Raw genomic sequence first — 25,559 nt, 5'->3', positions numbered from 1 at the left:
CTGATTTTGCCTCATGCAATGGAACTGGAATAAAGACACTCCAATATATTTATAATAGAAGAGCATGTCTTAGAACAGTAGTACCTCAAGTAATATATATTTATCTCAGATAACACATAAAGTCCTAAAATTAGTTAATATTTTACATTTAAAGACAAATAGCCCAGTGGCACAAGATTAAATCCTAGACTCCTGATAAAGAATTTTAGCGTGTTCCCCCATTTTCTGTCTGCAGCTGCAAAATACCGGCTGCTATACAGTAATTATGTGTATTACTTATGAGAGAAAGAAAACAAGCGATCAAAGTGGCCATCTTTACCTTCTCTGACATATCTGATCCTCTATGAATCCTGAACAAATGGAGGTAGGAAGTGCCCCGATATTTAAAGTGGGTAAGTACCTAAATAAATATACTATCTTTAAAGGAAATGATCACAGATGGGCAATACATTTGCTTTATTTAACAAATCCTACCCTAAGTATCCTCTCCTAAAAGGCCCAAGAACAATTCTATAGCAGAAGTGAATCCTAGAACAGATGAACCCAGAATACAATTTTCCAGGGTATCAGCACAATTGTTAATCAATTTCTACTCACAGAACCCAGTTTCACTGAAGCCTATAATCGTTTCTTTTCCTAATTCTGTTATCTCCTTTTCCTCTAAATATTATCTTAGTTTAGCATGTATCTGTCAAAGACTCTGGTCTTCCACAAAGACAAGCGTGGTGATCCGGGAGGGCAGTATGGAGCCCAGCCACCGCCCGGCTACAAAGTCCGTTGTGTGGCCTTGTTTGGGCATGTCACTGAAGCTCTCTTCATCTCACTTACCTGATCTGCAGTGGTATTGCCCTTATAAAGCTCTTGTGATGAGTGAGTAATGTAAAACTTCACAGAGCATTGCCAAGCACATAGTAAATAACCATAAAGTTTAAACTATTATCATTCCAGTTTTTCAATCAAACCAAACAGTATCCTCATAAGCAGTCTAGCAATTACAATGGACAACCAAATCAGAGTAAATCGAAGGATTAAGCATGTTCAGAAACACAGCCTTATTAACTTTTTACTAAAATATGATTAAATGGAGACACTATTCGTAGTATCCACAATAACTACATACATGTGTACATAAACCAAAACATTTATTTAGAAAATACAAAAAATTAGTTTGTCTTGCTCTTTCTTCAGACTATCCTGTCAATTTTCAGTAGTGCCACATAATTTTATAACTAAATTTTATTACATGTGAACACTTCAAACAGCTGTAGTTTTGAAATAAATTTTGCTATGATTAAATAGAGAAAATCTATTCAGAAAGTACAGAATGCACGAATTTATGATACTTATCCAATTACCACCAGTATATAAATTATTTTGTAAGGTTATTTCTTACACACAGGATGTAAAATGCAAAAAAAAGGAATTTGTATTCAAAACAAACAGAAGAAACACTGGCTCCTATAAGCTAAAAATATAAGACAGATTTTTTTTCTTAAGCATTCTAGATACAAATATTAACTATATGGGCTGAGAACTTTAAATTTCAGTATAATTCAACAAGGTACACAGTAAAGCTCTATAAATACATCCCCTATAATAACCATATGCAAAACCATTTTATCACAAATACTACCAAACCCTCTGAAAAACGTAAACTACAAACACATTTTTAAAGAAATTCTGTTTTAACAACTACAAAAGAATATCAATAAAGCTATTTGGCTTTAAAAAATGAAGGGCAGTGTAATGTAAATCCCAGTACTGCGAAGCTGTTTTCTGAGAATGCAGTCTTGAGTTTAATACAAGGTACTAAACATTTTCAAAAATAAACAAAACTTATTCTATACCATTTAAAGTCTTGAACAAAAGTTCTAAAAAGAAACCACTAAGTAACAGATGAAAAGTAGGTATGTAGAATTAACGGTATAAAATGTGATTTTATACAAAATGTACCATCTTCATATGTATAAGGCTTGATATGAGTATTTTTGGACTATGAGTGTTGCACATTTTTATAGCAGTCTCAAACCGTTCGAAATGCAGTATTTTTAAAACGTTTTGATATTTCTAACAGGAATGAACATGATACAGGATACAACTTAATATCAATTTATCTATACTGTTCCACTCAGGAACCTTTTTTGAGCTTAGGAAAGAATTTCTTTTGAATGCTTGATCTCTAAACTCTACTTTTAGAAATGTCAGTATTTTATGATATAGAACTAATACCATCAGGAATTGGCCCAAGTTTAAAGAGAAAACACAAAGGAGACATACAGTGTCAAACAGTCTTAAGTTTGCCTTATGCAATTATACAGTCATCATTACTTTTACATGAAAGTAAAGTGCTTTATAAAGTAAAAAATATTTTTTTACTGTTAATACTTAATATCCAAATCAGATTTTCTAATTTAGTTCTACTTTATACATTTCCTCTAAAAAGTACTCTTCTGCCACGATGTAAGCAAAAAAGGGTCCATAAAATGGGACACCACTCACATCACATTTGTGGTGTGGGCCCTTACACTGAGACCAAATCTTCATTAACCCAAGTGAGAGAGCCTTTATTTCTTATACATGCCCAAAGTAACTAATATCAACTCACATTTTCTGTAAACCTTCAAGAATTTTTATTCAACATAATGAGAAGTTTAATACCGATATTAAAACTACGGAGCACTCTTCTGTTGCTGCTCACCAGCTGTTTTTATGCCGATAACTCCGCGACCTGGAATGTGATCGAAAGTGAGAGTGTTTTGCCGTTTGTGCTTTTGTTTCAGAATTGGTATACGCTTTGGGAGATTTACATGGGGATCTCGCTATGGAGTCAGAGTGTCTTCCATGTGATCTTGATTTTGTTCCTGAGCTGGTCTGCTTCTGAGGTGAGCGTGACTGTGATTTTCCTACTGACTTGGACCTTTTCTGCAAGGACTTGGACCTTGACCGTTCTCTAGACCCAGAATTCCTTCTTGGAGTTCTTGACTGCCGTGCTGAGGTAGACCGCCTGGGTAGTGATTTGGAGCGAGATTTAGACTGGCTGTAAGAGAATCGCCTGTGTCGAGACCTGCAAACATCCATAACGTCAGAGTATATATTTCGCACAGAAATAGTTAATAGGTTAGGAAACAACACTTTCAGAAACTTATATACTTTACATAACATTGGTTGCACTTTTGTTGGAGAAAAAAATTCTAATTTTATTATGCGTGCTTTTGGTTCAAAAATATGTACAAGTTTGTAATATTTGACCAAAAGATTTTGACTTTCCTGGGTATCTTTTATGAGTCAGTTCTGAAAAATATATTTTGCATATTTAGTCTGGGTTACATAATTCCTAAGAGGTAAGAAAATCTGAAAGGGAAAAAAAGATAAAAAGAAAATATTTAAAGAATATTAAATAATGTTAATAAAAACAAAAACCTAGACGGAGGACTTCTGAGCCTTGTCATGACAGAGCAGCTTGTCCTAGACCAATCTTCCCATTAAAAAAGCTGTATCAAAAGGTTAGACAAGACTTACAAAACGCCTGTTAAAAGGCATTGGAGAATAACCATCAAAAGCAGAATCTGAAGGGTTACAAGCCATGAGGTTACAAAGGTAAGGGCTACCAAGGGTTACAAACGGTCTCTTTTCCCGAGACCGTTTTCCAAAAGCCAGAATGGGAGAATTAAGCCCAACTAGAAAACAGCTACTGGACTAAGCTGAAGAGACAGCGATTAGAATTCAGGGCCATCAAAATGGCTAAGACTTAACTGACAAAAATCCCAGAGATGAGGAAAATGCAGACAAACCACCCCACCCCAAGCTAAACTCTGCCTATAAATTTTCCTCAAGTCACTGGCCACCATCTACGGTGCACATGTAAGACTCCAAGAGGTTAGCAAAAAAACAGCAGCTCAAAGATTGAACTTCTGAGTGAACAATGCAAAGAAACAGAGGAAAACAACAAAATGGGAAAGGCTAGAGATCTCTTCAAGAAAATCAGAGATACCAAGGGAACATTTCATGCAAAGATGGGCACAATAAAGGGCAGAAATGGCATGGACCTAACAGAAGCAGAAGATATTAAGAGGTAGCAAGAATACACAGAACTACACAAAAAAGATCCTAATGACCCGGATAACCACTATGGTGTGATCACTCACCTAAAGCCAGACATCCTGGAGTGTGAAGTCAAGTGGCCTGAGGAAGCATCACTACGAATAAAGCTAGTGGAGGTGATGGAATTCCAGCTGAGCTGTTTCAAATCCTAAAAGATGATGCTGTTAAAAGTGCTGCACTCAGTAGGCCAGCAAATTTGGAAAATTCAGCAGTGGACACAGGAAAAGGTCAGTTTTCATTCCAATTCCAAAGAAGTGCAATACCAAACAATGTTCAAATTACCAAACAATTGAGCTCATTGCACATGCTAGCAAGGTAATGCTCAAAATCCTTTAAGCCAGGGGTCAAGAGTGCAACTTCCAGATGTACAGACTGAATTTAGAAAAGGCAGAGGAACCAGAGATCAAATTGCCAACATCTACTGGATCATAGGAAAAGCAAGGGAACTTTGAAAAACATCTACTTCTGCTTCATTGACTACGCTAAAGCCTTTGACTGTGTAGATCACAACAAACTGTGGAAAATTCTTCGAGAGATAGGAATACCGGATCACTTTACCTGCATCCTGAGAAAACCGTATGCAGGTCAAGAAGCAACAGTTAGAACAAGACATGGAACAATGGACTGGTTCAAAACTGGGAAAAGAGTACATCAAGGCTGTATATTGTCACTCTACTTATTTAATTCATATGCAGAGTACATCATGTGAAATGCCAGGCTGGACGAAGCACAAGCTGTAATCAAGATTGCCAGGAGAAATATCAATAACCTCAGATACGCAGATGATACCACCGTGATGGCAAAAAGTAAACAGGAAAGATCCTCTTGATGAAGATGAAAGAGGAGAGTAAAAAAGCTGGCTTAAAACTCAACAGTCAAAAAAGGAAGATCATGGCATCCGGTCCCATCACTTCATGGCAAATAGTAGCGAAACATTGGAAACAGTGACAGACTTTATCTTCCTGGGCTCCAAAATCACCGCAGATGGTGACCACAGTCATGGAAATTAAAAGATACTTGCTCCTTGGAAGAAAAGCTATGACAAACCTAGACAGCATATTAAAAAGCAGAGACATCACTTTGGTAACAAAGGTCTGTATAGTCAAGGCTACATGGTTTTCCAGTAGTCATGTACAGGTGTGAGAACTGGACCATAAAGAAGACTGAGCGCCAAAGAACTGATGCTTTCCAGTTGTAGTGCTCGGAAAGACTCCAGAAAGTCCCTTCGACAGCAAGGAGATCCAACCAGTCCATCCTAAAGGAAATCATTCCTGAATATTCACTGGAAGGACTGATGCTGAAGCTCTGACACTCTGGCCACCTGATGCAAAGAGCTGACTCACTGGAAAAGACCCTGACGCTGGGAAGGAGTGAGGGCAGGAGAAGGGGCTGACAGGATGAAATGGTTGGATGGCATCAGCTCAATGGACATGAGTTTGAGCAAACTCCAGGAGACAGTGAAGGACAGGGAAGCCTGGCGTGCTGCAGTCCGTGGGGTCTTGAAGAGTCTGACAGGACTGAGTGGCTGAACAAACAAGTGTAACTACGAACACAAACCACTGAGGCCAGAGAGGTTAAGCCATCGTCTTAACCTTTAGAACAATGCAGAACTGTAACGAGAACAAAGCAGAACTGCACTGTCTTACAAGAAAATGTGGTTCTTTCTATTCCTGATACTCCACAATGATTGGAAACTGACAGTCTTTTTTTGTTTATTTTTCTCCAGACAAGTAGTATACTTTACTGCCACTAGAAGGCAGAATATGCTGTGAATATTCACTTCTCTAGATCAATCAGGAGAAAAGTTGGTTGATTAAAGCTCTAATACATTTGGAAAGAGCTTATATTTTTAATCAATCACATGGACAATTTTCTCCTTTTCTTTTACTCTTTTCACCAAGACCGCTGGTTATCATTTAGTAAGTTAGGACAGTACTGCTTTAGGTACAATATTATATCTAGTTTGATTTTTTGTATATAAACCATTAACTTATAGTAATGTGAAGTGTTGAATATCACTCATAAGACTCATGTCCTTTGTGAAGTCAGAAGCAATACCAGTGGTACTGGTGTGACTCTGCTACACATGGCATATAAAATTTCTTAATTTGTTCTCACCACATTTTAGGTTCTATAAATGTAACTTGTATTTGAGTATATTGGTGTCAAAATCTCAGATAATCAATCAGTAGTAAAATGGCTTTCCTTTAGCCATGTAACAAAATGGATTATTCTCCACAGATTCACAGGAGGTTTATATTCTTACACTATCAGACCAAGTATGATAAAAAGAATCAAATTCCAGACCAAAACATAACTGTTCCTAAATATTTCTTCACCCACCTTGGTGATGGCTCAATCCTGACCTGGGTTCTCCTGGCTTATAAAAGGAGCTCAAGGCTTCCTCTTACTTACATGCCTCCCTAAGAATATGCCAAAATCAAAACATTTGTTTCAAACCCAAGGTGAAGGACTGATCTGACATGTTAAGATTCTAGGGCTCTGAATAGGCCACATTTTCTGGTAATCAGGATTCTCAGATACTTCTCTCTTCCTGTCTTTTCTTTCCACTTGGCTGGAGGGACTGGAGCCAGGCCACTTTACAGTCTTGTTTTTAGAACTAGGTACTTGGGGTAAAGACTGTCTAGCTCGGGTACACACACTCCATGTTGGGCTCTTCCTTGTATAGGCTTCTGGGAGTTGAGGAACGGAGGGAGTGGAGTGAAAGTGAGCAGCTCTGCAGATCAGCTCTGATTTGAGGTTATGTTGTCACTGGACAGCTTAGATATACTCTATATGGCTCAGGAGAGCCAACTCTTTCTTTTCTTATCACTAACTGCGCCATATGGCATCTGGGATCTTCGTTCCCCAACCAGGGATCAAACCCAAGATAAGTCCCCTGCAGTGGAAGCCTGAAGACTTAACCACTGGATTGTTAGGGAAGTCCCAGGAGAGTCAACTCTTTATTACTCATAGAAAGAGGATACTAGCGTAAACGCTAATCAATCTTTAAGGCCAGAATTCACCTTAAAATTCTATATGCCTATAAAAAAAAAATTACACTATTAAAACTCAAGAGAAAAACAGTTAAGTGGTAGAATTTAGGCATGCTAATACAATTTCAGTTATGATTAAAACATCACCAAGTAATTTCCACTGCAATTTCCTATTATTCTAACAGAAACTAACTTCTAGCAGGAAAAACAGACAACTTGTAAATATCTTCTTCTGAAAAATCTACTAGTTTTATATTTTCTTCCTACAATGCTACCATACTTGGAATTTATTCTTGAAATAATTTGCTTTCTACAAATACACTGATTCACATTTTGATCAACTTCCTTTCACAAATGATTACATTTTATTTCTTATGAGTTTTAAATTATCAGGCCTCAGATTCTTAATTTGGGGGTTCATTTAAAAAATTTTATTTAAAATCCTCATTTTATTGTCAAGTATACATCTTTAAATTTTTGCTTTTTTCCTCAGTATGTATTATCTACTAAAAAGGTTAAACTTAAGTCAGGCATAAAATGAACACACTGGAAGGTATCTAACAAACCCAAGTTAAAATAACAATACATTATAAATTGAGAGGAGCATATCCTTCTAAAAAAGTTGATTCTTTATGTATATTAAGTAAAATGATTCTAGTGTCCTGTTTTTGAAAATTCTTTAAAATGTTTTCTGGAAACAGCAGAAAATTAAGTTTTCAATCCCCTTTTATTTTGTACTCACTCTTTAAGGCTATCCGACCGCCGCCTATTTCTTCCCCATGAGGAACTTCTACTTCGGGTTCTTCTTTGGCTAGGGCTTCTTGATCTCCTATGATCACTTGGAGAACAAGGGTGACGTTCTTTTGATTTCATCTGCCCTGGTGCTAGAATATGAAGTTCAAGATTAATAATTCATTACCTGAAAACCTCAATAAACAATCATTCAATAAATAAGCCACTCAAATAGCATTATATTCTGAAATAATTTAAATTAAAAAATCTGTCATTGCTGAAACTCATCCTGCTAAAAAAGCAAGATCTGCTATTAAGTCACACTTACTTTTGCGATCACCTTGTGCAAACTGTATTTCAATCTGACGGCCACATACCCACTTTCTATTGAGGTTATAAAGGGCGTCTTCAGCATCACGAACATCTTCAAATATGACTAGCTGTTAAGGACACTTTGAACATCAGATATCAAAAATATTATTTTTTAAAAATAATTTACAGGTGGCATGAAATAATTAGGAAAAATAAGCTCAAGTTTTTAAGGTCATATCTCTAACATAATTGAAGAATCAGAAAAAATATCACTATCAAATGCCCCATTATGATTCTTAAGAGTCTGAAAATGAACAGAAACAAATCTCTAACTGTATTTTTAATGTATACATTAAAAGCTGTAGAATGCATGTAATTTGAAACATGAGAATAAGTTCAATACTGGCTAGTATTATCAAATAAAACATTTAGGCAGGACCCACTCCCTTCTCCTAGATAAAAGACTTACCAGGTTTTTCAGTATTTCAGATAAAAATCAGTACACAAAAGCCTTCATTCTCAAATTAGAATTACTCTTTCATTAAAAGGCTTTTTAAATTAATTTAGGAGAAATTACTTATAAACAAAAGTGCACACATATAAGTGAGCTAAAACATATATTCAAAACTGATTTTGTCCTTTCAAAGTGATCATATTTGACTTTGAACCTACTGCTGTAAAATACCTTTATGTTTTTATTGCTTCGGATATAATTATAAAAGAAATAAACAATCTGTTAACATCTGGAATTATATATCCCACTGAATTCCTTTATCTATGTAAATTATATAATAAACCTAACTAAAATGGAAACAAACTATATAAACCAACTAGCTGTATTTCAGGAGGTTGTCACTGGTTTAACTTTTTAAAAACAGAAAACAGAAAAAGCTTAAGTAATGCAATACAAATGAGACTTAGGCAATTACCTCAGGGTCACTTGATCACTTGATCTTGAACCTTGACCTTTATTCTTTAGGGCTTGCAAGATGGACTTTATAAGAGACGCAGAACCAACAGAATCAGACTTGGCTTTGACTCTGGAACTCTGAGTAAACAGGAAAGCCGAAGTCTCAGCCTGCTGTTGGCTCCGTCCTCTGCCTGGTAAGGACGTCCCCTCTTCCAAGTCTTTACATCTGTGTCCACCCTCCCTCTTTACTCCTTGGCGCTTGAGCTTTAGGTGCCTTTTGTCTTGCCTGCTCGGTTTATGCTTGGATTCTAGCTAACGGGCTGGTTCAAACTGAGGGGCGCTTGCCAGCTACTGTGGACTGCTTTAGATTTTCTGAGATAAAGAAATAAACACATTTAATTAGGCCATATTATTTCATAAAAATATGCTCCTGAGTACGTGTGTGTATACATACATGTATATGCACATGTATGTAGTCTATGCACATGCACACAGTAAAATAAAGGATATTGAACATAAGCAAATCCTCTTGGGCGGCGGGTGTAGAAGTCAAGTGGAATGTAAACGTCTACTATAGGGCCGTATCGACCAAACTCACGGCGCAAGTCCTCAGGCCTGAAGTATTTTAGAAATAAGGTAAAGAAATATGAATAGCTGGATTTAAATATTTTGCCTACAGAAATTCAGTTGAAAACTTCAGCAGAAAGTATATTTTCCGGACTAGAATTATCTAAAATTGTCTCTCATAGGAATCACCCAGGGTTTAGAAAAGAAAGGAAAAATAAAACAACAAATTCTCAGTTCTAAGTTTTGGAGATTCTGATTTAAGAGGTCTGGAAGTCTGTATTTTTATAAGAACTCTAAGTGGCTTTTATGTTTAGTCAGGTTTGGGATACTGATCCAGCACATTCACTTAATTTTTTTGCTTTTTTAAATCTGAAATATAGTTGATTTACAATATTGTGTTAGTTTCAAGTGTACAGCATAGTGATTTCGTTTTTATATATTTTCTACATATTCCTTTTCAAATTCTTTTCCCTTATAGGTTATTATAAAACATTGAGAGTACAGTTCCCTGTGCTATATATAGTAGGTCCTTGTTGGTTATTTATTTTCTATAGAGCATATGCACTTTTGAAAGTTATTCCTATTACAAGACTTTTCAACTGTCAAAATACAGAGTACTATTAACTATTCATTAAGAACACATTCATTTGTCTCACTATAATTTCATATTTATGTTAAATGTTTTCAGATAGAAATAAGATTCTGAAGAAGTCCTAAAGTTACTTCTCAGGCTTTAAAAGAAAAATCTATGCTTTATTAGTAAACATAAAGCAAAAATAACTACCAGAGCCTCAAATCTGGCAAGTATTTTTGAGTCACTTATATGCTTTCTGCTGTCACAGGTACTAAAGAGGGGACACCAAGGAAACACATAGCATAATACTTGTCTTCAGGAGTTACAATTTAACTGGAGAGACAGAACACGGAGCATTAAAAACTGACAGTTATAATGCATTTATATACCAGCCACTGTTCACCGTAAGACCACTTAATTCCCATAACAGATCTTTACAAATGTTGCTTACAGATGATGGTACAGACAGATGAAGTCACCTAACGTCACCGAGTCAGAAAGAGACAGAGCTGGAAGCAAACTCCCACAATCTGACACTAGTCTGGCTTCCTAATGACTATATCCTACTGCCTCTTGGAGCTCATAGAGATTCAAAACCAGCTATGAGCACAAAACACGGCTTAGAGGAATTAAAGAGCATTTCAAAACATACTCCGCAGAAAACATGGCCCAAGGATGAGCACAAAGCTTCTAACTTGGGAAATGGAAGAAAGGTGGCGTCCAAGATGAGATCAGGTAACTGGAAGAGACAGTCAGGCTGGAGACTGAGGAGAGGCAAAACAAGGAACTTTCAGGGTTAGAAATGCCAAGTTTGAGGTGATGGTGAAACAGCCATGAGAGTTCTATGAGCACCTGAAAACTGTGGTTATACAAATTCAATTTTATTTTTTCTCAAGACTGTAAGTCAGTGATTAAAGCTAGAGATATGAATTTAAGAATTACATAAAGATTCAACTAACACTAACCAAGTAGCCAATATTACGTTGATATCATGACAATTTCACTTTATTTTTATTATTTTATTTTTAATATTCACTATACCACGCTTAGCTGCCTGCCTTTCCTGAGTGACTGTTGCCTTTAGATTTAGAGGACAATGACAATGCCTTTTTCTTTCATTTATTCATTCAACAAACACTTACTGAGTATGTACTATGGACCAGGCTCTAGGAATATGATGGAGAACACGAAAGACACAATTCCTGCTCCCATAAAACACAGACTACAGAGCAAAAATTCTCAACCATTCCTGAATATTGGAATCATCTGTAAAGGAGATGTCATGGAAGCAGGCATTCCAGCCTGATCCTTTAATCCCTGACCTAATTTGTGCTTCCCATGGTGAGCCCCAGTTATGTTTAATTTTTTAAGGGTTTCATAAGCAATTCTGAGGTTCAGGGTTGAGAATCACTTCTAAAGCAGATGTCTTCACTAGTATACCTCAGTACCTAACATAGTTGCTTGGCATGTAGGAGGCCTCAGAATATACCTGCTGTATTGATGAGTGAAGGACACATCACTGTTACTATTTACCAGTCAAGGAGACTGAAAGTGAGTTACCTTGCCCAAAGATACACACAGTCAGTAGCAAAGCTAGAATTCAAATGAGTACCTTCAGAGGCAACCAATTTCATCCACCAAATGTGAGTGGCTGACAGAAAAGGATACTAGATATATAAAGGAGGCTAGAGCAATGTGTCATAGAGACTTAGAACCCCAGAAGTCTGAGGGAATGAACCTTCTCAAAAGAACTGGCTCTTATTCAGTCTCCTCTTCATCTTAGCTGTTAGCTGTTTTTTTCCATTTATTTTCGTATTTCTGGTGTAATCTATTTTGATATTAAACACACATGTATCCATCAACAAGATTTATTATGCCTTAATATTAACTATACTTCTAATTTTTAGTATTTTTTAAGAAGATACTGTATTCTTCTCCCTCAGAAATAATCACTGGTGTGCATCATTCCTCTACATAACTTTGTATTTCTACTGCAAATCTATATAAATGGTATCGGATCACCTATAAATGGTATCAGATTACCTGTAAAATTTTGCACCTTGCCTTTTCCACCATTGAGATTTCTCCATGGTGCTCTAGTTCACTCATTTTAACTCTGTATCGGTATTGTTACGGATAAACCACAATTTTGCACATACTTCTATGGGTGAGCATTTAATATGCTTCCTTTTTTTAACTGCAAATTGTGCTGTAGCATAGTTTTCTGGGATGTATCACTAGCCATGCAATTGATGGGCTGGAGAGTATACATATCTTCAGCTTTCCTACATGTTCTCCAAAATGGCCAAATCAACTTATACTCCTCAAGACATGCATCAGAATGCCTAAAAATCCAACTCCTCACTCCCTGCCATTCTGAAGGATATAAAGTGAATGGGTATCTCATTATTTGAATTTTAATTTCTGTAAACACCAGTTAGGTTCAACATCTTTACATGCTTATCAGTCATTTATTCTAGAGTCAGAATTTCTGGGCTAAAGAGGATATATACATTTAATTTCTATGAAACGGCCAAACAGTTCTGCAAAATGGTTAACATTTTATACTCCCACCAACAACATGTACGTTTCAGTTCTGCCCATCTCTGTCAGCACTTCGTACTGTCAGTCTTTTGAATTTTAGCCATTCAAGAGGGTATTAAGTGGAATCTTGCTGTGGTTTCAATTTGTACTGCAATTTTTGCATTTCAGTTTGTATATTTGCATTGTACAAATGATGCTGAGCACTTTTTCACATGCTAATTGGACACTCATATGTATTTCTCTTGAACATGTAGGAATTTTTTGTCCATTTTTTAATAATAACATGTCTTTTCATTGTTGACTTATAAAAGTTCATTACTATTCTTAGAAAAGTCCTTTGTGAGATATATGCTTTCTGAATACTTTATCCCAGTCCCTGGCTCACCTATTTACTTTCGTAATGAACAGAAATTTTAATTTTGGAGAAACCTGACTTTTCAATATTCCCTTTTAAGGTAATGACTTTGTCTTATAAAAAATCTACCTATCCCCAAGTCATACAGATATCTTCCTTTGCTTTCTTCTAAAAGCTTTACAATTTTATCTTTTACATATCAATTAATGATCCAGTTCAAATTATGTGGGACAGAGGCTGAAGTACATTTTTTCCCTATATATATCCAGTTGTTACAGCATCATTTGGTGGAAAGTTTTTTTTTTCTAAAGGCTTTAGTGCCTTTGTCAAAAATCAATTGACTCTATATGTGTGGATTATTTATGGACCCTCTTTCTGTTCTATTGATCTATTCGCCTATCCTTAGGCCAATAACAAAGTTTTGATTATTGTAACTTTTTAATAAATCTTTAAGCCAGGGAATATAAGCTTTTCAGCTTCAGTGACCTTTTAAAAAATTATTTTGGCTATTCAGATCCTTTGCATATTAATATATTTTAGAATTAATTTGTTCCTGTTTTTTAAAAGCATTTGATCAGGAATGCCTTGAATCTATAATATAATCAACTGGGATGGAACTGATAACATAACAGTTCACCTTCCAATCTAAGAACACACACTATATTTATTAATTTATATTGGTCTTTGATTGCTCTTGGCCATGTGTTGTTATCTTCAATGCAAACGTTTTTATGTGGTTTTGCAAAACTTATTCCTAAGTATGTTTTTTGATACTAAGATAAAAGGAATTTTAAAAGTTTTTGTTGTTTGCTGTTAGTATATACAAATAGAATTTTCACTAAATTTACTTCATGTTCTGGTGACTTAAGGAAACTATTCATGACTGTAGCTTTATGTAAACAAACATGTCACCTAAGAATAGGGACAGGTTTTACTTTTACCTTTATAATTTTTATATCTTTATTTTTCTTGCCTTGTTACATTGGTTAGGACCTGCAGTAAAATGTTGAATAGTGGTTGTAAGAGTTGACATCCTTGCCTTGTTCTGATCTTAGGGAGAAAGCATTCAGTTTCATTATTAAGTATGTTGTTAGCTAAAGGTTTTTCATAGATGCCCAAAAGCTGAGGAAGTTCCCTTCTATGTCTGTGTGTGTGTTATCTGGCCTGCACAATGTTTATAAACATTTAACAAAAAGTGCTGAAACACGGAAATGCCAATATCTTATAGCTTTTAAAACTACAAAAATGGCAATTTTGTATGATTCAACTTAGAAACTGCCAACAGTTTGAAACTGACAGTTTACACACACAAAATACAGTTTTGACTTCTTTTGAAAATTAAAACGATGTAGCCACAAGTCCAAATGTCTATACAGCAGTTACAGCTAAAGCCTGGTAGCAGCCACTGTCCTCTTGAGATGGCATATGTTCTTTTCCATTTACGACAGTCCACACCATTCTATTGGGCTTTAACCTGACACCTTCACTCATTCATTCATATTACCATGGTTGGCCTCTGTGGCCATTAGAATTGGAAACCTTACATTTTTTTTGTTGGTGCACTGCAATCTTATTCAGTATACAAGTGGTCTGTTTAACCACAGCAATTTTTCTAACCTTACCCAAATTATAAATTTTGCTTGCTTTCTATTTAATATGCTGATAAACAAGTTGAGCAAAGACATGTAAACACAAGCATACTTAGGATGTTAAAGTATGTTAACTCACAGTCTATAGTTGTGACATGCATATATATATTAGCAGAAATTGAGTTTCTAAGAAAGACTTAAAATTTACTTCTCAAAAGTAAATTATGATAATTACTCTTGATGGCTCTGGAGTCAAAGGCTCCAATATATTTCCAGCCATGAAGCCCCAGGTAAGTCACTGAAACTCTGAATTTCAGCTTTCCCTTGGGTACCACAAGATAATCTTGCATAACAATAAAGACTGGGATGGGGAGGAGGGCTGTGGAGTAAATTAAACAGGCCCAGTGAAACGAAAATATCTACTAATCCCCCCCCATTCCCTCTGGCTCCTGCTGAGGGAGAAAGACACAGCTCTAAGAAGTCAACATTAGAAACTGTGCAGACACAATTCTCCCAACGGGGGCGGGTGGGCTAAATCCAACAGAATCGACCAGGGAAGTCTATCCAACCCATTATGATGGGTGTTTACACTGCACTCCAAACTTTAAAGGAAAACACAAAAATCTCATTCTCCGAAGTTATCCTTTGTATACAGTATAAAATTGTGCAACAAATAAATTAACGAGCGCCACCTGTAAGTAAACCAGACTACTGACTACAGTCGTCAGGCCCAAGGTACGCACTATTCCGCAACGCGTTCTCAGCATCCCCAACTCCTTCCCAGCTAGGTGGGGAGATGCGCGGCTTTATCCCTGCCCAGCGACAAAGGGGCGAGACGCTGGCACTCGCCCGAGGAACTCTCAGGGGCGGAGGCGGCGGGGACCGCGGCTCCCAGCCAGGGGCAGCCGGCGCGCCTCCTGTTCTCTCGGCGAGGAACAGGCACCGGCCAGCCGCCCAGGTGCGGGGGACGGCCAAGGGCGGCGGGGCCCGGAGACGGGGCCGCGCCGGGGCCGAAGGCCGGACGGGAGGGCGGAGGCGCGAGTGCCGCCCAGGCCCCGGGCAGCCCGAGGACTCCCGCCGGCCTCGGGAGAGGCTCCTCCACGGCGAGCCCCGGGCCGGCCGGCGGCGAGGAGCCGGCTGGCCCCGCCGGGGTCCGCGTCGCGGCCGTTACCCGCCCCTCCCCCGCGCGCCAACCTGCGGACCCGCCGCCGCTCACCTGGTGGCGTCCGCGACGTTCCTGACGAACAGGGAGGTGTTGGGGGGCCTCGTGTAGCGAGACATGACCGCTTCCTCCGTTCCCTCGGGGGTCTGCCCGGCCGCCGGGCTCGCTCTGTCTCCCGCCGCCGCCGCCGCCACAGCAGCTCCGCCGGCCCGCGGCGCGACCCCCTCGCCTCGGCCTCGGCCCCGCCAGCGCGCAGCCGCAGAGGCGGGCGCGGGGGCAGCGCTGTGCGGCGCGAGTCCGTCCGCGCGGACCACGCGGGGGCGGGGCGGGGGCGGGGCCGAGCGGGGGCGGGAGGGGCGGGGCCGAGCGGGTGCGGGAGGGGGCGGGGCCGGGCGGGTGCGGGGAGGGGGCGGCGCGGGGTCCCAGGATTCGAGGGCCTCTTCGAAGGGCGCGGCGCGCGAGCCCGGGTGTGGAGGGCGTCGGGGAAGGGGCAGCGCCGGGGTCCCGGGGGCGTCGAAAGGGACTCTCGGAGGGGGCGGCTGGGGTCGGAGTGCAATAGGCGGGCATGGAGGCTAGAGCGGTCCTACGGGCTGAAGCAGGTGAACCGCGGGTCAGAAAGCGTCCGGAGGCAAGATGTTGCGAGTCGGAGGTGGGCGGGGTTCAACCTGGGCACAGCCAGATGGTCCCTGGGGCCTTCTTTATTGCATCCTCAGCCCCAGACCGTGGCAGTGGTTCTGCCTCCTGCCCTTTGAATGCTGAGACTGTTTAGACTTTCAAACTGTGAGGATTTTTTTTGATTCTTCATCCATTATTCGTTTGGAGTACACCATTCAGCTGTGTACATTCATTCAGATGTTTACTGAGCACCTGCTATGCACCGAAAACTATTCTAGGTGTGGGACCCAGCAAAAAACAAAAGCCACATCCCTGCCCTCATAGAGCTTACATTCTTGAGCGAAGACCAGACAATAAAAGAATGAACAAGTGAATACGTGGTGTGGAAGAAAGCGATGAAAGTGCAGAAGCAATTAAGCAAATTTAAATTACCCTCTCCCTGCCTCTCCAGTGCGTCTTAGCCACCCCTTCTCAGTACTCCTCCTGCCTTCACATTTGCTACTGTGGTCAGAAACACGTGTTACCAGGACTGAAACCAGGTGGCTTGTAATTATAGTAGCACCCCTTTTCATTCTCAGAAGTGGCTAATTTGGGAGGGTAAGTAATATGGTCATCCTACCTAGCCCATGGCTGTCTCAAATGCTGTGAGTTTCCCAAGGTCAGCAAATGCTTCTGGAATAGTGGCCATTCGTTCAAAATGTGATTCCTTAGGGCACAGCAAGCTCTGGGCTAGCCTGGGGATCTAAGGGGTGGGAGTGGGATCACATTCTTTGAAGCTTACAACTTGGTAGAGGAGGCAGAACCTAATTATCACACTGATAACTAAAGATAAGCCTATGCTAAGGGTATGAAAACAGCTACATGCAGGACTTCCCTCGTGAGCCAGTGGTTAAAAATCCATCTCGCAATGCAGGTGATACAGGTTCAATGCCTGGTGGGGGAACTAAGATCCCACATGCCTTGGAGCAACTGAATCTGAGGACCACAACCAGACAGGCCATGCACCACCATGAAAGATCCCACATGATGCAAAGAAGATCCTGTGGCTGCAAGACCTGACGCTGTCAAATGAATAATTTTTTTTTTCTTAAAAAGTAGCTACGTGCTGCTGGAAGGGTACCTTATGGGGGTTGGCAAGCAAGGCTAGAGGATCACTGACCTTTACCCTGAAGAAGCCTTACAGGAATATTTGAAGAATGAAGAGGAGCAATCCATGCACTGGAACAGCATGGAGAGTGTATGGTAGGAAAGTTTGATTTTCTCAGTTCAGTTCAGTTGCTCAGTTGTGTCCGACTCTTTGTGACCCATGGACTGCAGCACCCAGACTTTCCTGTCCATCACCACTCCCGAAGGTTGCTCAAACGCATGTCCATAAAGTCGGTGATACCATCCAACCATCTCATCCTCTGTCGTCCCCTTCTCCTCCTGCCCTCAATCTTTCCCAGCATCAGGGTCTTTTCCAATGAGTCAGTTCTTCGCATCAGGTGGCCAAAGTATTGGAGTTTCAGCTTCAGCATCAGTCCTTCCAGTGAACACCCAGGACTGATCTCATTTAGGATGGACTGGTTGGATCTCCTTGCAGTCCAAGGGACTCTCAAGAGTCTTCTCCAACACCACAGTTCAAAAGCATCAATTCTTCAGTGCTCAGCTTTCTTTATAGTCCAACTCACATCCATACATGACTACTGGAAAAGCCATACCTTTGATTAGATGGATCTTTGTTGGCAAAGTAACATCTCTGCTTTTTAATAGGCTGTCTATAAGTTTTTTGAAACGAATTACCACAAATTCAGTGGTTAAAAAGAACAGAATTGTATTCTCTCATGGTTTAGGAGGCCAGAAATCTGAAATCAGGGTGTTGGCAGGGCCGCACTCTCTCTTAAGGCACTAGAGGAGCATCCCTCCTTGCTTCTTCTGGTCCCTGGTGCCTCCAATCTCCGCTTCCATCTTCATACAGCTTTCTCCTCTTTGTTTTATGAGGACATTTGTCATTGGATTTAGGGCCCACCCAGGTAATCCAGGATGATCTCATCTCAAGATCCTTAACTTAATTGCAAAGACTCTTTTTCCAAATAAGATTAGGACTTGGACCTGTCTTTTCTGGGGCCACCATTCAACCCACTACACTGACCTTGCCGAGGAAAGAGATTTGGTAGGAAGTGAGAGTTATTAATAAACCTCTTCCCTTGGGCTTCCCAGATGGTGCTAGTGGTTAAAGAACCTGCCTGCCAAGGCAGGAGATGTAAGAGATGTGGGTTCGATCCCTGGGTCGGGAAGATCCCCTGAAGGAGGGCATGGCAACCTACTCCAGTATTCTTGCCTGGAGAATCCCACAGACGAGGGAGCCTGTTGGGCTACAGTCCATATGGTCACAAAGAGTTGGACACAACTGAAGTGACCTAGCACGTGTGCATGCACACTGACACATTAAGTGGGGTAAAAATTCACTGGACTCTATGTAAACCATGAACCTATTAGTTAAAAATATATGCATTGGTCTGCTCACTTATAAACAGAGCTGTTTCTAGGTGGAGGCATTACACTGATTTTCACTTTCTTTTCCTTACAGTTGGTACTGTCGGGTTATTTTTAAAATGCTTTTTATAATTGGAAGAACTCTACAAATCTCTTTACAGTTTGAAAAAAGCTTCTATTGGCATATCTGAAAAGACCTAATGGGTAGGTAGTGGGTTTTTTTCCTGTTCCTATTGATAGAAGCATTTGAGGAAAGGGACTTAAACTATGGAAGTTCAATTACAAACTTGAACTTTGAAGCTAGCTGGAATTGATTTAAAATAAGTTATGGAAATGGTAACCATGTCAGAGATGGATACGATAAGTAGCTTGACTGTAGTAACCATTTCACTATGCATGTCTATATATCCAATTATCATGTTGTATGCTTTAAATGTGCACAATTTTAATTTAAAATAATAAATAAGTTACGGAACCCTAACTGTTTATATGACATAAAAATGTATGTTCCTCCTATTTCCAAATTCGATCCGAGGCAATGAAGTGTAAAGAAGTGTGGGGAAACTGCTGTCTAGTTGGAAGGCTGGAGGCGGGCTGTTGTCAGGAAGGGACAACTGAAGAATGTTACCCAGAGGGGCAGGCTGCCCCAGCATCTGACGGCCTGTAAGCCAGTTCAGACGGCAGCTGCTGCACTGTGCTTTACCCTGCCCTTGGCATTTGTTGGTACTCTTACTTACAGTGAAAGTGAGAGTCACTCAGTCATATCCTACTCTTCTCGACCCCATGGACTATACAGCCCATGGAATTCTCCAGGCCAGAATACTGGAGTGGGTAGCCTTTCCCTTCCCCAGGGGATCTTCCTAACCCAGGGACTGAACCCAGGTCTCCCGCACTGCAGGCAGATTCTTTGCCAGCTGAGCCACAAGGGCAGATACTCTTCCTTAAAGAAGCAAAGAAAAGGCTTAGGTCAAGACTAAACACGCTGCCTGTCACCAGGTTCACGAGCATATTCATATTTACCCTAAGACTAGACTTTAGTTAGATGCATTTAGTAAAAGTATCACTTGAATGAATCATTGCCTTAAGGCATTAAATGGTAGCCCCAAGGCTTGGGAGAGTTAATGTTCTCTCTAAATTGCCAGAGAATTCCCAAGGGGTATACCCCTGGCAAAATCTCATGACGGTTTAATAACTATAGCCCCTGTTGTATAGCAGAGTTATATGTATCATTCTTTCCATTTAATACAGTTTTAATGGGAATTCCCTGGCTGTCCAGTAGCTACGACTCTGCTTTCACTACCAAGGGTGCAGGTTCAGAGAATGAAAATCCTGCAAGCCGAGGAGCGTGGCCAGTGCATAATAATAATAAGGCAGTTTCAAAATTACACTTCATATTCACCATAAAAAAAGAGGTAATAATTATGCGATATGATAGAATGTTAATGTTAATCATGTTGCCATACATAAATCTATCAAACAAATGTTATACACCTTAAATGTAGGCAATGTTATGTCAGTTCTAGCTCCATAAAATAAATAAGTAATTAATAAATGCTACAATCTAATGCTTCTTGTTTTTCCACCTATAAGAGAGACTTTGATTGGAAAATATTTTAGGAAAATTAGGTTATTTCTCATTTAAATAATATCGTTACTTTACCTAGCTCACTTTTCAAAAGTAAATAGATTTTAAACTTCTTCATTGAAATCACAGTTCCATAGAGAATATAGCATGAAAAATTCAGCATCTTTTTTTAACTTGCTAAAACTTGTCCTAGTGGACAAATCTTTAAAATCAGGCATCTGTAATAAGTTGTGTTTAAAATAAAAGCACTTAGGATTTTATTTCTAATGTTTGAAACTTGACTCCTCAGCCCTGTCTCTGGGAAGACTGCTGCTAACTCACTTGTCATTTAGCATCTAAAGTGAAAGTGAAAGTTTGGCTGCCCTGTGACATGTGAGATCTCAGTTCCCTGAAGAGGGGTGGAACCCACCTCCCCTGCACTGGAAGGTGGATTCTTAACCCCTGGACCACCAGGGAAGTCCCAAGGCTAGCCCTATTTCTAATTACCATGGATAATCAGGAGATACCAAGGCCGGTTTATAAAAGCAAACCATGTATTTTTGTTTTTCATTCTGAACAAACACACACACACATAAAATTGAAATAGAGCTGATGTACACTAGTATATTAGTTTCAGGAGTACCACATAGCAATTTGACATTTATATATACTATGAAATGATTACCACAGTAAGTCTAGTAATCATCCATCCTCACACAAAGCTATTACAGTATTATTAACCATATCTTTATGCTGTATATTATATCCCCGTGGCTTACTTTATAACCGGAGGTTTATACCTCCTAACGTCCTTCACTTGTTTTGCCCACCTTTCTGCCACTTTCTCCTCTGGCAACCACCCACCCACTTGTTCTCTGTATCTATGAGGCTGTTTTGTGCAACATGTATTTGTTATTCTATGGCAAGGCTACAATGCCCGTGGCTGTATAATATCACTAACTTTTTTCCAGTTTTTAAATGGGTCAAAATAGTTTCATTGTCAAATCTGTAACTAAAGAGTCAAATCATGAAAAACTAGTATATTTTAATCAGATTAATTAACTAGTTTTGTTTTTGACTATCATAGTGGAGAACTAGACATAATTGAAAATTAAATTGTACTTAGATATGCATGAGTGTGTTGAAATTTGGATGATGAAAAGTACTTTGGAGAAGTAAATTCCATGGTAATGAAGTCAGCTGGTATCATCTTATGCTGTGAACTAATTCTCCAACAGATGGTGCTAGCTTGCCTCTAGTGACAGCTATTCTGGTCTATCCTCCCTTAAAATGTACTGTGACCTTGATGGTGTTGATGATAGAAAGCGATGTGGTGATTCGAATAGAATGTCTTGTAAACATTCTTCTATTGCCCCTGAACTTTGGCTAATAAGACATCATTTCACAGAATCCAATTGGAGAATATATCCTCTTATGAGGATTATGAACATTTCTTCCATGATAGTTCAGCTGGTAAAGAATCTGCCTGCAATGCAGGAGACCCTGGTTCGATTACTGGGTTGGGAAGATCGCCTGCAGAAGGGATAGGCTACACACGCCAGTATTTTTGGGCTTCCCTGGTGGTTCTGATGGTAAAAAATCCGCCTGCAGTGCGGGACACTGGATTCGATCCCTGGGTTGGGAGATCCTCTGGAGGAGGGCATGGCAACCCACTCCAGTGTTCTTTCCTGGAGAAACTTCATGGACAGAGGAGCCTGGCGGGCTACAGTCCATGGGGGCGCAAAGAGTCAGCACACAACTGAGTGACTAAGCATAGCATAGCTATAGGAAACCGTTTTAAAGGTAATTTATATGATAACAATGAGTATTATTTAACTTTTTCAGAAAAGTCAGATTAGAGAAGGCTTGTCTCTTTAACTATATATCCCCCCAAATTACACCAAATCTCAAAAATGTTGGAGGTGGGTGTTTCTTCCTAGTTTAATTTGGCAAATATTTAGTGATCTACTAAACATAGCACTACTAAACATAGTACTAGGATGAAAATAGATATTTCCTAATTCTGAAGGACTTAGCCCAATTTCCCAGCATTAAGCCATTTTCACATATCCTGTAAGAGTTTTACCATAATGACTCATTTTGTTACCATTATAAGCTCATTATCTTTCTTTAAATTATCTTTTATTTTAAAAGAAAAATCTATTATTGATATTAATTTTTAAAATTTCACAGGCAAAAAGCAATCATCAGAAGATATCATGAAGTGGGATTTCCCTAGTGGTCCAGTGGTGAAGACTCTGTGCTTCCAAGGCAGGGGGCATGGGTTCAATCCCTGGACGAGGAACAGAGAGTCCACATGCTGTGAGGTGAGGTCAGAAAGAAAAAAAAAGAAAGAAAAGAAAATATTTTGAAGAAATATATAAACTTCAGCCAATTTATGTAGGTGTCTACATAGTCTCAAGCCTGACACCTGCGCTCTCTTTAAAAAGGGAAATTAATCACACAATAAGAGAGAGATGTTAAAGCCGTGCATGTGCATATGCCTGCTTAGTCACTCGGTCGTGTCTGACCCTCTGCGACCCCATGGACTGTAGCCCGCCAGGCTTCTTCTGTCCGTGGGCTTCTCCTGACAAGAATGTTGGAGTCGGTTGCCATTCCCTCCTCTAGAGGATCTTCCTGACCCCGGAATCAGACCCAGGTCTCCTGCACCGCAGGCAGATTCTTTATCTTCTGAGCCACCAGGGAAGCTATTAACTAGCATAAAACTAAAACTTTCTCCCTAAAGTATTAAGAGGGGAATAACTCTCACACCACGCAATTCAATATTTAATGTCACATCAGTGGGACACATAAAACCATTTACAGTACCACCAGTGGTTAAGTGTTTTACCTTTGGGGGAACATTCTAGCTAGAGAAAGAGAGAGAGAGTGATGCATGTGAACAAATCATTATTATACAATTTCATTAGCACCACATACAGATATTTCAAAGTACTATGGAGGACATGATAGAAAGAGGTTAGTTTTCTACGGGGACGTGAAACCACAATTTATTTTAGATAAAACTGATGTTTGAGCTATTTATTGAAGGATAAATACAACTTTACTGAGGAATAGAGAAATCAGGGCGTTTCAGGGAGATGAGCACAGAGACAGTGTGGTGGGAACAGTGTGGCGTGCTGAACTACGGGGCAGGAAAGAATGAGTGGTAAAGAGGTTGGAATGGAGATCTGGAGCCAGACTTTGAGAGGATCTGCATGTATACCATGCCAAGGAGCTTTGGCTTAATCCTTTGGGCAATGGAACTCCACCACAAGTTTTTAAGCAGGGGATTAAGAAGATCAGATCTGTGTTTTACAAGGATGATTCTGACAGAAATGCAAAGGATGAATTGGAAGGAATAGTGAAGTAGAAACTGGCACAAACAGATCAGTTAAAAGGCTCTTGCATGTAGTATGTTTTCTCCTTAAAAAAATATTTCTTAAGTCAGACAGAGAAAGACAAATACTACACGCTCTCACTTACCTATGAAATCTAAAATAATGGAGCTCATAGCTACAGAGAACAAACTGATGGCTGCCAAAGCCGGGGGGCAGTGGCTGAAGGAAATGAATGAAGGTGATCAAAAGCGAGAAAATAAGTCCTGGGGGTAAAATGTGCAGCGCGGTGATTAGAGTTCACAATACTGAATTATACATTTGAAGGTTGCTGAGAGTAAATTTTAAAAGTTCTCATCACAAGGAAACAAAAATTTTTATCTGTGTGTGGTAATGCATGTTGACGACACTTTTTGTGGCAATCAATTCACAATATATACACACATCAAATCATTATGTTGTACACCTAAAACTAATACAATGTTACAAGTCAATTATGCCCACATATGCCAAGTGGCTTCAGCCATGTCTGACTCTTTGTGACCCCATGGACTGTGACCCGCCAGGTTCCTCTCCAGGAAAGAATTCTGGAGTGGGTTGTCATTTCCTTCCCCAATGTCAATTATACCTCAATTTAAATACTATTTCTTAGCTTTGCCCACGGAAAAGGCTTAGAAACAATGACCAGTAGTACTTAGCACCCTGAAAGCATGGACTATAGTCTTTAAATATAATTTTTTTCTCAAAGGAACCATGACTGTGAAAGGGTGGCTAATGTCAGGTCTGGGGAAAGAAATGTAGAAAATAAATCTAGAATATTTTGTCAAATCAGAAGTAAAGAAGCTATTAAAGTCCTCTGGAGTCCTGTCAAAAGGATTCAAAAGGCAGTAATAGCTAAAGAGGGGACAATTTGAGTATCAATAAGAGTAAGTGCAATGCTGTCTATAATAGCCAGGACATGGAAGCAACCTAGATGCCCATCAGCAGACGAATGGATAAGAAAGCTGTGGTACATATACACCATGGAATATTACTCAGCCATTAAAAAGAATTCATTTGAATCAGTTCTAATGAGGTGGATGAAACTGGACCCTATTATATAGAGTGAAGTAAGCCAGAAAGATAAAGACCAATACAGTATACTAACACATATATATGGAATTTAGAAAGATGGTAACAATAACCCTATATGCAAGACAGAAAAAGACACAGATGTACAGAACAGACTTTTAGACTCTGTGGGAGAAGGCGAGGGTGGGATGTTCTGAGAGAATAGCATTGAAACAAGTATACTATCAAGGGTGAAACAGATCACCAGCCCAGGTTGGAAGCATGAGACAAGTGCTCGGGCCTGGTGCACTGGGAAGACCCAGAGGGATCGGGTAGAGAGGGAGGTGGGAGGGGGGATCGGGATGGGGAACACATGTGGATCCATGGCTGATTCATGTCAATGTATGGCAAAACTCACTACAATATTGTAAAGTAATTAGCCTCCAACTAATAAAAATTAATTGGGAAAAAATATAAATAAAGGTTAAAATTTTTAAGAACAACAACAACAAAAAGAATAAGTGCGATGAATTAAAGCATCATTTACTTGTAAGTGTGCAAGGTCCCACTCATACTAAAGTATAAGTCTGATTGATCACCTTTTGAACCTAACTTCTCTGTATAAACTTATACCTCAAGGAAAAACCCAAATGGTTGATGAGAGAAGTTTTCTTT

General features: G+C 39.5%; 1 protein-coding gene and 1 long non-coding RNA gene across 8 annotated transcripts; one reads left to right on the top strand and one right to left on the bottom strand.

Annotated features, from left to right (window-relative positions):
- Positions 1-1,123: 1,123 nt before the first annotated feature.
- On the bottom strand, positions 1,124-16,095 carry SRSF12 (serine and arginine rich splicing factor 12). 7 transcript variants are annotated; one of them, XM_070450133.1, is made up of 5 exons: positions 15,897-16,049; positions 9,562-9,666; positions 8,158-8,261; positions 7,840-7,981; positions 1,124-3,064 (listed from the first exon to the last, which is right to left on the bottom strand). In XM_070450133.1, exons 1-5 carry the CDS (start codon positions 15,959-15,961, stop codon positions 2,695-2,697), a joined length of 786 nt encoding a protein of 261 aa, XP_070306234.1. In that variant the 5' UTR covers positions 15,962-16,049; the 3' UTR covers positions 1,124-2,694. The 7 variants fall into 7 exon arrangements, with proteins under 7 accessions (XP_070306234.1, XP_070306235.1, XP_070306238.1 ...); XM_070450134.1 differs by lacking the exon at positions 9,562-9,666 and adding an exon at positions 9,071-9,423 and having other exon boundaries at positions 8,158-8,281; positions 15,897-15,984; XM_070450137.1 differs by lacking the exon at positions 9,562-9,666 and adding an exon at positions 9,071-9,423 and having other exon boundaries at positions 8,158-8,269; positions 15,897-15,984.
- Positions 16,096-17,227: 1,132 nt separating this feature from the next.
- LOC139029714 (uncharacterized) lies at positions 17,228-23,835 on the top strand. The gene is made up of 2 exons (XR_011481929.1): positions 17,228-19,136; positions 22,690-23,835. It is a non-coding gene; the product is annotated as an uncharacterized lncRNA (long non-coding RNA).
- The last annotated feature ends 1,724 nt before the right edge of the window (positions 23,836-25,559 follow it).

The sequence above is a fragment of the Odocoileus virginianus genome, chromosome 19 (assembly GCF_023699985.2).
Source record: "Odocoileus virginianus isolate 20LAN1187 ecotype Illinois chromosome 19, Ovbor_1.2, whole genome shotgun sequence".
In the NCBI taxonomy this organism is placed as follows: domain Eukaryota; kingdom Metazoa; phylum Chordata; class Mammalia; order Artiodactyla; family Cervidae; genus Odocoileus; species Odocoileus virginianus.
The sequence above is the reverse complement of the archived record's forward strand: the minus strand, read 5'-3'. Positions and strand labels throughout refer to the sequence as shown.

Bases quoted from the DNA above. Each gene is read 5' to 3' on its own strand.
- SRSF12 (XM_070450133.1), bottom strand. From the start codon at position 15,961: ATGTCTCGCTACACGAGGCCCCCCAACACCTCCCTGTTCGTCAGGAAC. The intron at 9,667-15,896 runs GTGAGCGGCGGC...AAAATACTTCAG, and splicing joins AACGTCGCGGACGCCACCAG to GCCTGAGGACTTGCGCCGTG. The intron at 7,982-8,157 runs GTAAGTGTGACT...TTCATATTCTAG, and splicing joins TGCACAAGGTGATCGCAAAA to CACCAGGGCAGATGAAATCA.